Source organism: Nestor notabilis, unplaced genomic scaffold (assembly GCF_000696875.1).
Source record: "Nestor notabilis isolate BGI_N333 unplaced genomic scaffold, ASM69687v1 scaffold13782, whole genome shotgun sequence".
In the NCBI taxonomy this organism is placed as follows: Eukaryota; Metazoa; Chordata; class Aves; order Psittaciformes; family Psittacidae; genus Nestor; species Nestor notabilis.
The window spans coordinates 85,312-98,468 of record NW_009918441.1 but is presented as its reverse complement, the minus strand read 5'-3'; the positions used below and the strand labels follow the sequence as shown (position 1 = coordinate 98,468).

The following is a 13,157-nucleotide window of genomic DNA, read 5'->3' as shown; positions in this document are numbered from 1 at the left end:
GAGAGGCAGGTTGGGAGTAACTGCAGTATACATTGTGCAGGTCAGTATGGAAGTTTTCAGTGTCAGATCCACCCTCATTTGCCCGAGTTCAAGCAATAAACAAGTTTCAGAGCTCATCTGATTATTTTTTTCCTTTTGAATTAAGCTCTGAAGTGCCAGGTAGGCACGTTCCCCTTTGAAGTAGTGATGATTTGACGCGTGCCTGTCTTGTTTAGGTGGAGGACATGTACCCGTGCCCAGAGAGGCATGCTGCTGCGTGAGGTGAGGTGTGGCGGCTCCTCGGCCACCCTCCCCTAATGGAGAGACTGGCCCCAGGGCTGTCCAGCGGCTGGGTGTGGTGGCCAGGAGGGGTGGGAGAGAACATAACCTATTTTTGCTCACTTTCAAATTAGGACTGCAGCTTGGCCACCAGTAATTATAACCATCTGTGATGTTTGTGTGCGTATGTATAAAAACTTCTGTACCCGCCACGTAGACATGTAGTGCTGTAGCAGTCACATCCACTTCAGAGGGAGGATGATGGTAATTAGGAGCTCAGTTTTCATGGCTGCCTTCCTTTCTCTCTTCAGCTGAAGAAACAAACATGGAATAACTCAAATGAGAAAGCAACATTTCTCCAATTTTTAAAGAAGGTGTTAAACTGGAAAAGTAGTCTCGTCCCTGACAAGGCTGCTTGCAGAGCTCCTCGCCACTTGATTATGCTGAATGTTCAGTTACCTGTTCTTAAAAGGTATATTCAGTTATTTATGCAGCAATTTTTTAATCTACTTCTGTTTGTTTACTTTAGCAGCATGTTCAGTTGTAGTCTGTTAAACTTGCAGTAATTAGATAATTCATCTCCCTTGAAATCATGAGGGTTCCCTGAGGCGATCTTTTGATGTTTGTGCAGTATTAATCAATAATCAGTGTCGGGGGTTTTTGCAAATCCTGTTTGCAGACACAGACACTTTAGTATCCAGGTCAGTTGTTCTCTGTGAGTTGTTTGTCCAGGTTTTTGCATATTCATTTTTTTTTTCTGAGTATAGTAAAACTTAATTTCGCATCTGGTGCAGGTGGAGGCAGACGAACAAAGGAAGATCAGTAGAAGACAATGGCCTCAAAGTGTTTACTTATGAAGACAAAACTGTCGTGATTGATTTCTTAAATATAAAATCTTGAATGCACTCCCTGCAGAAACTGAAGCTAAAAAGATTGTGTATCAAGGACCCATACACCATCCTGGACAGCTCAGCAGGCTTGGTCTTTGGTCTGTCATGCTCCATGGTACAAATAAGTGTGGGCCACAGACTTCAAAAAAAACTTTGGTACACACAAATTGTGTTGTTAATTAGTACTATAAAATTTATCTATATAAATATAATACATGTACATTTAGACCAAGTCCTTAGTTATTACACTAGCTCCTAGAACTATATTTATCCTGGTCTTGCCTGCAACCCTGCTGTGGTTGCACAGCTCCTCTCCACAGGCATCCGATGCTCTAGAGCAGTCCCAAGTAACCGGTTTGCAGGATCTGCTCTGTGGTCACTGAGGAAACTGCTGTTTATTTAATTACTCTGCTTTTACAGTAAAGAAATTTTAAAAGTGTGCTGGTGAATCACAGTATGTTTCATGCCTTCCTGTCCCTATATCCATGGAGAGGTGGGGGAAGTTCTCTCCACCAGCTTTTTCAGTGCAGAGAACAGAGAACACCATTGCTAAGAATGCATGACAAATGTCTATACATAGTTACTTACTTCCATAATTAGCATGTTATGCTTATACACATCGGATAATGTTTTCAAAATGTAGTTCAAAGTGAGTTCCTGTCTCCAAGCATTAATTACAGCTTCCATTTCACATCTGTTACTAGAGAGCAGCAGACAAAGATCTATAAAATCGCAGCAGGCTTTTAATTGGAATTCTAGCGGAATTTATTTGTGGTGATTGCCATTTCTAAAGGATGGTCAGTAATATAGATCAACATTTGTCTGCCAAAGGCCAATTATCTTAATTTTTTATTTGTTTTTATTTTTTTTTAATATGCGTTAGAGGAAGAACATAGTAGTAATGGTGTGAGAAGTAAACAAATGCCAACAACTGGTTAACCAACTTTGCTTCTGAATTCCTCCATACTACAGAACTTGTGGGACTGCTAATAACAACAACAACAATAAAGAATGTTTGTCTGAACTTTGTCCTCAAAACTTGGGGATTTTAGACGTGCATATTTTCAGATCTTAGCAAATATTTCAGCCTGAGGTGGTGTGATGGTATCATTAAATAGGGAGCTGCTCAGAAAGGTCTGTGTAATTGAATACACTATCGCTGCTATGCAAACACTGTGCAATGTATGCAGTGGCCATGTATATGCAATGGGCACGTGTATGCAATGGCTACATAAACACATAAATTTATACTATGATTTGCAGCATGTTAGGTACTTGTTGGTAATCCGCTGTGTGTATATGCTGCAGCAGGGATCTTGCCTTCCATCATCTGTTTCTGTGAGACAGACGGAGAGGCAGAGGAGGTCAAAGTTTTATTAAAACATCAAAAATTTGCTCTTTCTGTCTGCTCTGAACCAGTATTTTTCTTCTCATATGGTTGGCTGGTAGGAGAATAAGTAATACATGCAGGGTCAACAGGGTCAATTCCTGTTGACTTTCAGGAGTTTTGAATGATACCTATGCCCTACTTAATAGTAACCTCATATTGAAAACTACAAAGTGGAAATCTAATGTTAGGCAGGTTTTGTCACTGGTGATGGTATATATTGCTAATGTCTTCTCAGACTTGAAGGCTTCTTTTTGTGTTTTTTTTTTTTTTCTCCACACCTGTGTTGGATGTCACTGGTAATTCTTACGAGCTGAAGACAGAAAGTAAACCAGCATGCAGAATCAAAAGGAAAATTTTCAGTCATTTGCGTAAGTGCTGGTAACAGCTTGGTGCTGTTCAGTCAGAGCCTTTGCAAATGGTGCTGAACGCTTTTGCAATGTGCCTTTGCCTTGATTGCAGGTGAGCTTTGGCTCCTTTCTGTAAGGGTCTGTTCCTCCCAGTCCTGCAAAGCCATTGAAAGGAGGGCATGAATTTCAACTCCAAAACTTAAGCTGCTTGTCTGTCACCAGCATGTGTTTTCTTTACATGAGTTAGGCTTTGACTGTAAAGAGAGCTGCACAAAATTTACTGCTTGTGCTATGCCATCCAACTGCCTTATTCACATATTCCAGCAGTTTAATACTAAAAGGCCACAGACAACCCTTTTAAGCTGAGAATGAATTTAGTTATGCATAAATGGACTACCTGCATAAATGGACTACTGATTCCTAGCCAGGCTTTTACTTTTATTTGAAAAGATGTAGTCCATTCTCCAAGCAGCTTCAGCTATTTTCTTTTGATGTCTGTAAGTCTTTCCTTTTAAAAGCAAGAGCAGTCCAAAAGTTAAATTTATCAGGTTTTTGACTGCTAATACTATTTACCATCTTAGTGCTGATTTCTAGGCCCATGGTTGTTTGGCAACAGTTCAATGCCATCCAACAAACTACCTGGCATAGACTTAGATTTCAGTTATTCTGGCTTTTGATTTTTGTTTTCATGTTCTGTTAAAGCATAATTCCTGCTCTTCCTGCTCCCCTCCTAAAAAAAGTTCTTTCTATAGAAGAGGTCTTAAAACATTAAGGACCATGGAAGTTATGAAACTCTGGATATGAGTGTGTAGAATATTTGCAAGTAGATTGAAACAGATCTCCAAGCTTTGTATTAAAAATATTACTCCAGTGTACTAAAGACACTGCTTTTTGGTGTGTCATCTACCAGCATTTCTGTTTTCCTTTGCATGTGTTTTCTCTGAAAAGCCCGTTCATCTTACCAAGATGAATCTATAGGAAGGAAGACAATCATTTTTTTCTTTTCCTTGCTGGAGGGTGAATTAGACCTTCAGACAGCTACTCATTTCAGCATTGTGCAATAACAAAGCGGGAAGAACTACTCTACTGTGTGGCCACAGGCCATTTGAAATGAAGTGACAAGCCATGGGGGTCGACGCTCTGTGGGGCCTTTTCTGATTTGAGCTAGAGATCGCCTGTTCATAGTTAAGATGTGCACACAGATTACTACAGTCTGATGTGCAAAACCTACATTCACATGCTGTAACTCAGACCGTGAAAATGACAAAAATCAATGCCTTATCCTGATCAGTTGTGGGTTTTGTTCAGGAGGTCACCTCTTCTCACCACTTGGCAGTAGTGGAGAGAGATACTCTTCCATAACTTTATATACAGTCAAAGCATGAAAGATCATTATCCTGACATCCAGTAGATAGGACTGCTACATGGCAGAGGTTGTATAGTATTACTTAGCAAAAAAGTGCAATAAAAACAAGGAGACTTGGTCCTTTTTGTACAGAAGAAAAACTGCCAGAAGCCTGTGAAGTTCTTAAATAAGGAAGGATGTCTGTCTGGCATCATCAGTATTACTGTCTGTTGGTTTGGTTTTTACCTTCGGCTCTCACAGTGCTCTTTTATCAGTTTTTCTGTATATTGGTTTGATATTTCCCAATTTTTGGTTTGTTTTTTTTTTTTTGGTGCAGATTCTGAGTAACACTTGTAGAGTTTCCCTGAGTATATCCATCCCTGAGTCTGTTCAGTAGGAGGACATTAATGCAAAAGTAAGGTGAGATTAAGCTACGGGTGTATCTTTTAACCCGTGGTGAGCTTTTAGTTATGTGCAGGTTCTTCACCATCTCCGAGCCTTTTGCAGAGTTAAGGTGAAAGATATGACTACCTCTGTGTGCTGTTTAGGATATTTACATTGGCAGGTAATGTGACCAAAACCTAGTTTCTAACCATTAAGAAACAGACAGATCTAGGCAGTTTCAGCTAGCTGTCTAGAACAAGAACACTATGAATACACAAGGTTGAAGCTGTAAGGAGTGGAAGGATTTACTTGGTTTAGAAGTTAAGGTTGCAAAGTACCCCTTTTTTCATGAAGGGGTAGCATAGCCTTTGCCCTTGGAGGGCCTTGGGCACAGGATGGTGCTGCTTAAAATACTCTTGTACCAAGGAAATCTAAAGGTCACATTAGCAGGTTGAAGGATCAGCATAACAGACAAGGATGCATCTGTGAGGGCATGCTGTTGCCCGATAGTTGTCTCTGATCATGTGAAATCACATATTGAAAAAAAAGAAATAAATTCAAAATCTTCTTGTGTACCGTGCCAGTGAAAACAAGCATAAAGCCTGGCTTTGAAAATGCCTTGGTCTGTTATGCCTTGCATCTGGTAGGTGCTTAGCACAGGGAGGGAGAAAGTGACCGGGGGGGGTAGTTGGTAGAAAAGACGGCTGCAGCTTACATCATGGACTGAAGCACATGGGCAAGTGCAGCTAAGCAGAGTGAATGTGCCTGAGAAGATGCTTTTCAAAAACAATGTCAGGGAGAACATTTAGCAGGTGGGTCTTAGATGCGGGTAGCTGTCTCTTGGCACTTGATCTTCTTGGTGACATTCTCTGTCACGTTCTGGTTTTCTTCTGAAGGTCCTCTCCTATGTATGCTAACTCCTGCCTTTTGTGGTGCAGCTTGTGTGTTTACAAACAGCTCATTTTGCCATTGATCCTACAACTGACCTTGAGAAGAAAAGGGGACAATTTAGGGGTTGTAATGTTGTGCTGTTGTGTTCATTGAAAAGCAACATGGAGATAAAGACAGGCAAAGCTGAAGTATATTTAGCCGGTTGGAAACCCACCATGAGTCACCAAACATGGTGAGAGCTGCAGAAGTCCAAACATGAGGATGATTATAGAGCATGACATTTCCATCTCAGAAATGGCTTGATGGGTTGAAAACATCTAAGCTTGCAGTTTAGTACTTCATTTTGATTATGGTTTTTAAGAAAGGAGCTTGGCTTCAGACATGAGACAACTGGATTCCATCCCACTGAAATTAGCATGGGGACTAGCTGAAAGATGGGGTATACTTATCATAGAGAGGATAAATCAAGGTCCTACCATGAACAAGGGCATTAATTATCATCCTGTTTATGGCATACCCTTGCCGCTTCTGCCGCCTCACTTAGTAAAGATGCCAAAATATGACCCAGCCCTCTTTCTCTTTGCTATGCTGACGTGTATGTGGTAGTTATCAGAATGAACTCCGTCATGGTTACCTTCAATTCCTTTACCTAAGACATCTGGGAATGACTGCATCGTTATCTGCAATGTGGAGCAAACTCTTTTATTCCCAGGTTTTGCATTTGGTATTAAAAACTTCATTAAGTTCGACAGCTATTTTTGTGGTCTTTCTAATGTCTTCCTCTACATGTTTTGTGAAAGCAGTGTTGTAATTTGGTAACATTCCTATGGCTATGATGATGTAACGGTATGAGAGACTTGCAAGTTGTGTGGAACAGTGATCAGTGATAAAGTCTAAAAGTGACATGTAAGTGGCCTTCTAGTCAGAACAGAGTCCTCCAGCCTGCTCTTTCCTTCTCTCCCACTTTCCCCGTAGCATGAGATACAGAAAGCCTGAAAAAAGTCATCATTGTCGTCCTCATCTTCCCCTGCCCCAATTTTTTTACCCTTGCTTATTTATTTAAGAAGGAGGAATGGGATGTCTTGAGTGCTAGAAGTCTGGGAAGTACAGAGGGGTACCTTGATTTAGAGGGTGAAAGGAAGTCGTGAGAAGGAGTGTGAGATAAAAGTGATGGCCTTAAATAAGAAGACCAAGCTTGAGTGCAACACAGGAGTCATAAAGGATCCTCAGAAATAGAAAAGTTATTGTTGAGATGCAGAAGTCTTGACGTAAAAGGGAAGAAGTGGAAGGTGGATGATTGCTGGATATGGAACAAACCTGGAAGGATATACCCTTAAAAAAAAAAAAAGGCATCTATGAAGGGGAGAAGATGTAGAGGAAGGTGGTCTTGCTCTGTGTAGTCTGTCTGGTTTATAGGACCAGTTAAGTGATCTTGCATTAGGGCAGTTTACTTTTTCATTGCTTTTTCTGCATAAAGAACCTGAAAAAAAAATTGAAGGGGAAATTTCTTGCTCTACTTTTTCCTCTTTTATTATTGTCATTTTAAGCCAACTTGAAAAAGTGTATTGTAACCACTTAAGCTTTTTACATCATTTACATTTGTTTGGCATCAAAATAAAGTGAACTGTGTCTTCCTTAAAAAACAAACCCAAACCTCTCTGTTAGACAGGACAACTCTGATCACTGCAAGTTTTTCTAGAGTATTTCTGTGGGTATCAGAAATCTTTGTGGGCTCTTGAACCTTGTAAAAGAACTAATTGTCTTTGAGTTTTTGAAGAAGGTCTGGGGTGATTTCAAGACACGGGTTCAAAGCTGATTACTATCAGAAGGCAACAAGCAAAACAAGAAAGCATTCAGAGAACTGATGAAAAATCTCTTCCTTTCTCAAGCACATCTTTCATTTTGACTCTTGAGATGCCATCTCCTTACTGAGTGACTAGATGAGAAGACAGGGCTTGAGCTTCTGATTTTGAAAGTCCTCTTAGAGGATCAGCAAACAATCTTATTTCCTCTGTTTTGTACTAAAAAGGGGAGTAGGAGTGTCTGTGCTTTGTGACTGAAGTGTTCTGAGAGATGCATTGTCAACGTAAAATTTCAGTAAAAATTTGGAAGTGGAAAAGGAACCCAACCTTGTAATATGAAAATCAAAGCGCTGCATTGGGTTTCAGGCTGAATAACTCAAATTAATTCTTGGGTTTAAATAAATAGATTAGCAGTGATCTGATAACAAGTTTTTGCTGGTTTAATCTGTACCACCCAAATTAAAGAGTTTGTGAGTGGTTCTGTCTAAAGTGTTGAGTCAGTCACATAACAGAAAAGTAAATTGTCCTGTTCATTGCCATGGATTTAAGAAGTCAGGCTTGTGATAGGAGCTCTACACAGCATTTCTCTCAAATAACCATCAAGCTATTTCAACTGGAAGTCTTCAGAAACCCTGTCCTCTTGCTACTCTGGCAGATGTATGAGCATTTTTCCTATTCATAGTGCTTTCATTAAAGTAAGTAATTATTGACTCCAAGAATCAGATTAGAAACTGCAAAGAACAAAGAGAAAATTTGATTCAGTCTTTTTAAGCTAAGTGGAAATGACATTCTTATGTGAAAATACCTTTTCTGAAATTTCATCTAAATGGCTGCCTTGTGATGTTAGCATAATGAAGTAATCTAAAGATTCTGCTTCTGACTGTTACCTTCTTTAATTTGCCATATGCTGATGCCTGGTGCAGAAATAGTGTTCCGGAGACAATACTCATCCACTGAACAGTCTTGCATTTTTGTGCACCTTTACACTGGTATAACTTGCTTCTAAGGTGCTTCCACTTGCAAAACCAGAAAGTCTATCCTCCCAAAAAGGGGTTGTTGGGCAGCTGCTCAGAGTCCCCAGGGGATGGAAATCAGAGCCCCAAGAGCAGGGAGGGAGGTGTGAAGCGGTGCTGCTCTTCTGCCTGTGGGTGCAGGTCACGCTGCACCTCAAGTCCCTGACTTCGTGGTGCTTGGAGGTGCCAGGGTAGAGGCTAGCCAGGAGTAGGATCTACTGTTTATAAAATACCACTACTAGTAAGAGCATATGATAGTTACTGGATGGGCAAGTGACTGGAAGTGATGTAGGAAATTATTCTTGCAGCAGATCTTGCTCCTGCTGAGTATCCCAGAGGAAATTTAAAAAGATTTTGGGAAGATTTGTTTTTTTATAGAAACTTTCTTAACACTGTTAATGGTTTTTAATAACAGTGCTGTCTCAGCTCATGAATACCCTGCTGAGCTACCTTGGGTTAAAGTGGAACATTTGCTTGGGCCAGCTAACTCCTAGTTAGTCCATGCAGTTACCTAATTGTGTCTGTTCCTTTGTTGGGTTATGACATTTGGTAGATGATAAATCTGATCCTCTATGTCTGTGAAGAATATAGCTTTTCTTGTGATCTTGTCTTGGGATGAAGAAGTTGTTTTTTCGGGGCTTGATTTTATTCTGTCTTATATCATTATAATTTGATGGCCATTTGTGCACACATTTAACTTGTTTTGCATAGGGGTAATACGTACTCAAAGCACCAGAAGACTGGAGCCACGGAATTGGAGTTTTCTCAGTAGAGGTCGTGGTTCTTCACATTTTTGCTGAAAGAAGGAGAGAGAAGGAATTTTTAAAATATGACATGTCCTAAGGATTGGGTGATTCCGGCATTGTTTTCACCAGGACCGTTTCTGTTATTGCCACAATACACTATGTTTTCTCTATGGTACCTTACATGAATTATAAGGCAATCTAAGCTGACTTTTATTCTCAGTAATGACTAATATTCTGGAAGTGTTGATGTAATTTTTAAAAGTAGTGCTTAAGCCATGTGGAAGACTGCCTCATGCCAAGCGAGTCTGTGCACAAGTGGGCTGCTGTCACCTCTTTCTTACAATAGTTACTGTTTGAAATAGGAGAAGCAAGGAAAGTCGCACTGTAACGACTGATGGTACAATTTTGCCAGTGCTGTATCTGGCATGGGAAGATCAGGAGGCTGGTGATGTTGTACTGTCAGGTTCTTGATCATGCAGAATCTATGGGGTGGATCTTACAGTTATGAAGTTAGATGTTACCATATTTCATGGGGATTTTTTTACCTGGTTCTTTGCCACGGCATCTGTTGTGATGGCGTGCCTCAAGTTACTCTTCTTACAGTTTAGTAAGGCTTTTGTCAGACTTTAGTAGGGTAAAGAGGAAGTTCTGCAGTTGTTTTATTGGTCATGCTTACACTGTATTCATGTAATCAAAAAAATCTAAGATTTTGCTCCTGCAGTCTGTGCTGAAATACGTATCAAACTGAGGAAGTTTGTTCTCAGAGACTTCCTTGTTAGTTATTTAGGAGCCCAAGAGGGGATGATCCCAGGAAATTAAGCTGTTGTCTCAGTGCTGTAATTACCCTGTGATACGATCTTGTGTTGAAATTGTATCTTTCCTCTACATGAAACCTTCTGAGCTATTGCACAGTATGGGGGGGTTTATAAAACACACAGACTTTCAGTTCACTGCTCTGTAAAAGGTACTTGAGTTACAGCAAGGAGGAATATTCCCCTCACAGCTAATAAAATTGTCATGACTTCAAGGGCACTGCTGTAGTTCCTTTAGCAAAAGCTCAAAGCTGCTTCTTGTGTCGTGCCTGATGGAGGATGAACAGGTGGATAACGGGGAATGTAACAGCAGGGTAACAGTGAGAAAGCAGAGCTGATACGCAGTGATAATTACGTGTGAACTGAGGAGGAGGGAGTAAGATAGATGTGGAATGTAAATGCTGTGGAAGAGACTGGCAGAGAGGAAAGGAAAACGGGGGTGGGGGTAGACGATGGCCCCTGGTCTCAGTTAGTGCCCACATGAGAAGAGGGAGGCTGCAGGAGGAGCACATGGGGCTGTGTTTCTGTGGCATGCAAAATGCTGCTCGAGTTACCTAGCCCTTTGTGGGCAGGGTGCTGGGGAGGTGAAGAGAGCCCCGGTCCCGCTGTCAGCTTCACAGCTGGCTCCTGTCAGCATGAGAGGATTGGCTGCTGGTGAAGCATCTGTCTGTACCTGGGGACCGTGTTACAGGGCTGGAGGCTTTGCAGGGCTGTTGAGCCAAGTGTCAGCTTCCCGCCTGCAACTGCAGAGAAGGTGCTTGGCAAAATGAAATTAGCATCACAGTGGTAACACCGCACATATCAATTAATTCCACATGCCCAAAATGTACTGGAAATCCTGGAGAGAGCATGCTGCATGTTATCTCCTACCTCAGTTCAGTTTTATCTGAAAAATGTATTGAAGCGCATAGGGGGTGACTGAGAAAATGAACAGCATTGCAAATAAACTGCTGCAAGTGATGAGAGTACCGCAGCCTAGTAAGTTAAGGCAATGGGAATGGGTATAAGCTGTTGCCTGGGTGGTTTTAACTGATATATTCTCTAATTTGCAGTGGGATAGAAATGAATGCCTAATCAGCTGCCATTGCACAGCAAACTAGTAATAAATTAAGTTGCAGAATCCCAGTGTTTCGAGAGCATCTGCCAGTTCACGTGCTTTTCTTAGGACCTAACCGTATATAATGGTGCTAGTGTCTACTATAACATCTGCTACTTCTGTTTTAAAAATTAGTAGCAGAGAAGAACTTGGATACTCTACATAGAAATACAGACTTTCGCACCAATACCTGGGGGACAGTCAGGTTTTTAGTAAGTCCAGCAAGTCCCTGCAAACACACGAGAAGCAACTGTAGACCAGTGCTCATAAGGCATTATGTGCATCTGTAAGCAGTGTTAACACAGGGATTTGTACAGCCAAGCAGCTCTGTGCTATAGGTGTGGAAAGCAAGAAAATGTGACAGAGGTGTAAACAACTTTTTGTAAAGGAAGAAAGCAGGGAAAAATAGAATCATACAATCATGTAGGCTGGAAAAGACCTTTAAGATCATCAAGTCCAACCATTTCCCCAGCACTGCCAAGTTCATCACTAAACCATGTCACTGAGGGCCTCATCTACACAGTTTTTGAACACTTACAGGGTTGGTGATTCCACCACTTCCCTGGGCAGCCTGTTCCAATGCCTGATCACTCTCTCTGAAGAAATTTTTCCTCATGTCCTTCTAAACCTCCCCTTGCGCAGTTTGAGGCTGTTATCTCTTGTCCTATCGCTTTTTACTTGGCAAAAGAGACTAGCCACCTCCTCTCTCTGTCCTCCTTTCAGGTAGTTGTAGAAAGTGATAAGGTCCTCACTGAGCCTTCTCTTCTTGTTGAACCTCATGCCATTGGCCACAGCCCATCAATGCAGCCTGTCCTCATCCCTCTGTAAAGCCTTCCTACCCTCCAGCAGACCAACACTCCCACCCAACTTCGTGTTGCCTGCAGATTTACTGAGGGTGCACTCAATCCCCTTGTCCAGATCATCAGTAAAGATATTGGACAAGAGTGGCCCCAATACTGAGCCTTGAGGGACACCACTGATGACTGGTCACCAACTTGATGTGGCACCATTCACCACCACTCTTCGGGCTCAGCCATCCAGCCAGTTTTTCACCCTGCAAAAAACACAACTATCCAGCCCATGAACAGCCAATTTCTCCAGGAGAATGCTGTGGGAGACAGTGTCAGATGCTTTACCAAAGTCCAAATAGACAATGTCTTCATCCCTTCCCTCATCAACCAGGTGGGATTGGTAGGCTTTTGCAAATGTGTATTTGTTGTCTTTCATTTGGGAAGAGTTAATCTGTTCCACCCCGTGTGTAATAATAACTCTGTGGGGGTTGTGTGCTTGCAGACCTACATTGGTTCCATAGTTGCCTCTGTGAACCCTTACAAGAGCATCCCGGGACTGTACGACTGCGCTGCCATGGAGCGATACAGCAAGCACCACATGGGAGAGATCCCACCTCACATCTTCGCTGTGGCCAACGAGTGCTACCGCTGCCTTTGGAAGCGCCATGACAACCAGTGCATCCTCATCAGGTAAATGGCTGCTGCTGCTGCTGCTGCTTTGGTTGCCCCTGCTGGTGAGGCTTCCCAGGTGATTTAGGAGCACGGGTTTGGACCACAGGGAGAGGAGAACTCCAAAAGCACACAGGCTTCTGAACTTGTTCTGTATCATTCTGTGGACCTCTAATGAAATGTTAGGTTTTCTTAAACAGCTTACAATTCATTTAATGAAAAAAATCTGTTGTATTTTTGTGCATTTTTTGCTACTCACCTATCTAATGTTACCCTAGGTGCTTTCCCCACTAGTTAAAAAATCCCTGTGCAGGTCAGTAGTTTGTTTCTACTAGACCCTAAGCCCTGTGTCAAGAGAAGAACATATAACCTACCAGCCTTGAGAAATGTGGTAAATAAGAACAGCAAAGGAGAAAACCCTTCACTTTTCAGCCACTTAATTCTGCCTGATTAATCTTCCTTACTTAATCTTGTTGTGCTTTAATTTAATGGTGATAAATACCTTCCCGTTTGATCCACTGTGTCACTGGTACTCAGGATCTTGCTGCTGCCCAATGTACATTGAGAGCAATTGGCATTTCAGTAGCTTTTTTGCTGCTTTCAGCTCCTCCTTCCTTCTTGCTCCAGAAGAGATGAAAACGCAGCCAGCTCTTTTCCCTTTCCCTGCCTGCCAGCTCAGCTGTGTTGGCTCACATGCAGGCGGGGAAACCGAAGCCTTTCCTG

At 41.8% G+C, this 13,157-nt stretch overlaps 1 protein-coding gene across 1 annotated transcript in view; it reads left to right on the top strand.

Moving 5' to 3' along the window:
• Window positions 1–13,157, top strand: part of MYO10 (myosin X) — a 127,498-nt gene that overhangs the window by 39,351 nt on the left and 74,990 nt on the right. Inside the window, 1 exon segment of the mRNA XM_010009706.1 lies at window positions 12,268–12,455. Within this exon segment, the coding sequence (XP_010008008.1) occupies window positions 12,268–12,455 (188 nt within the window).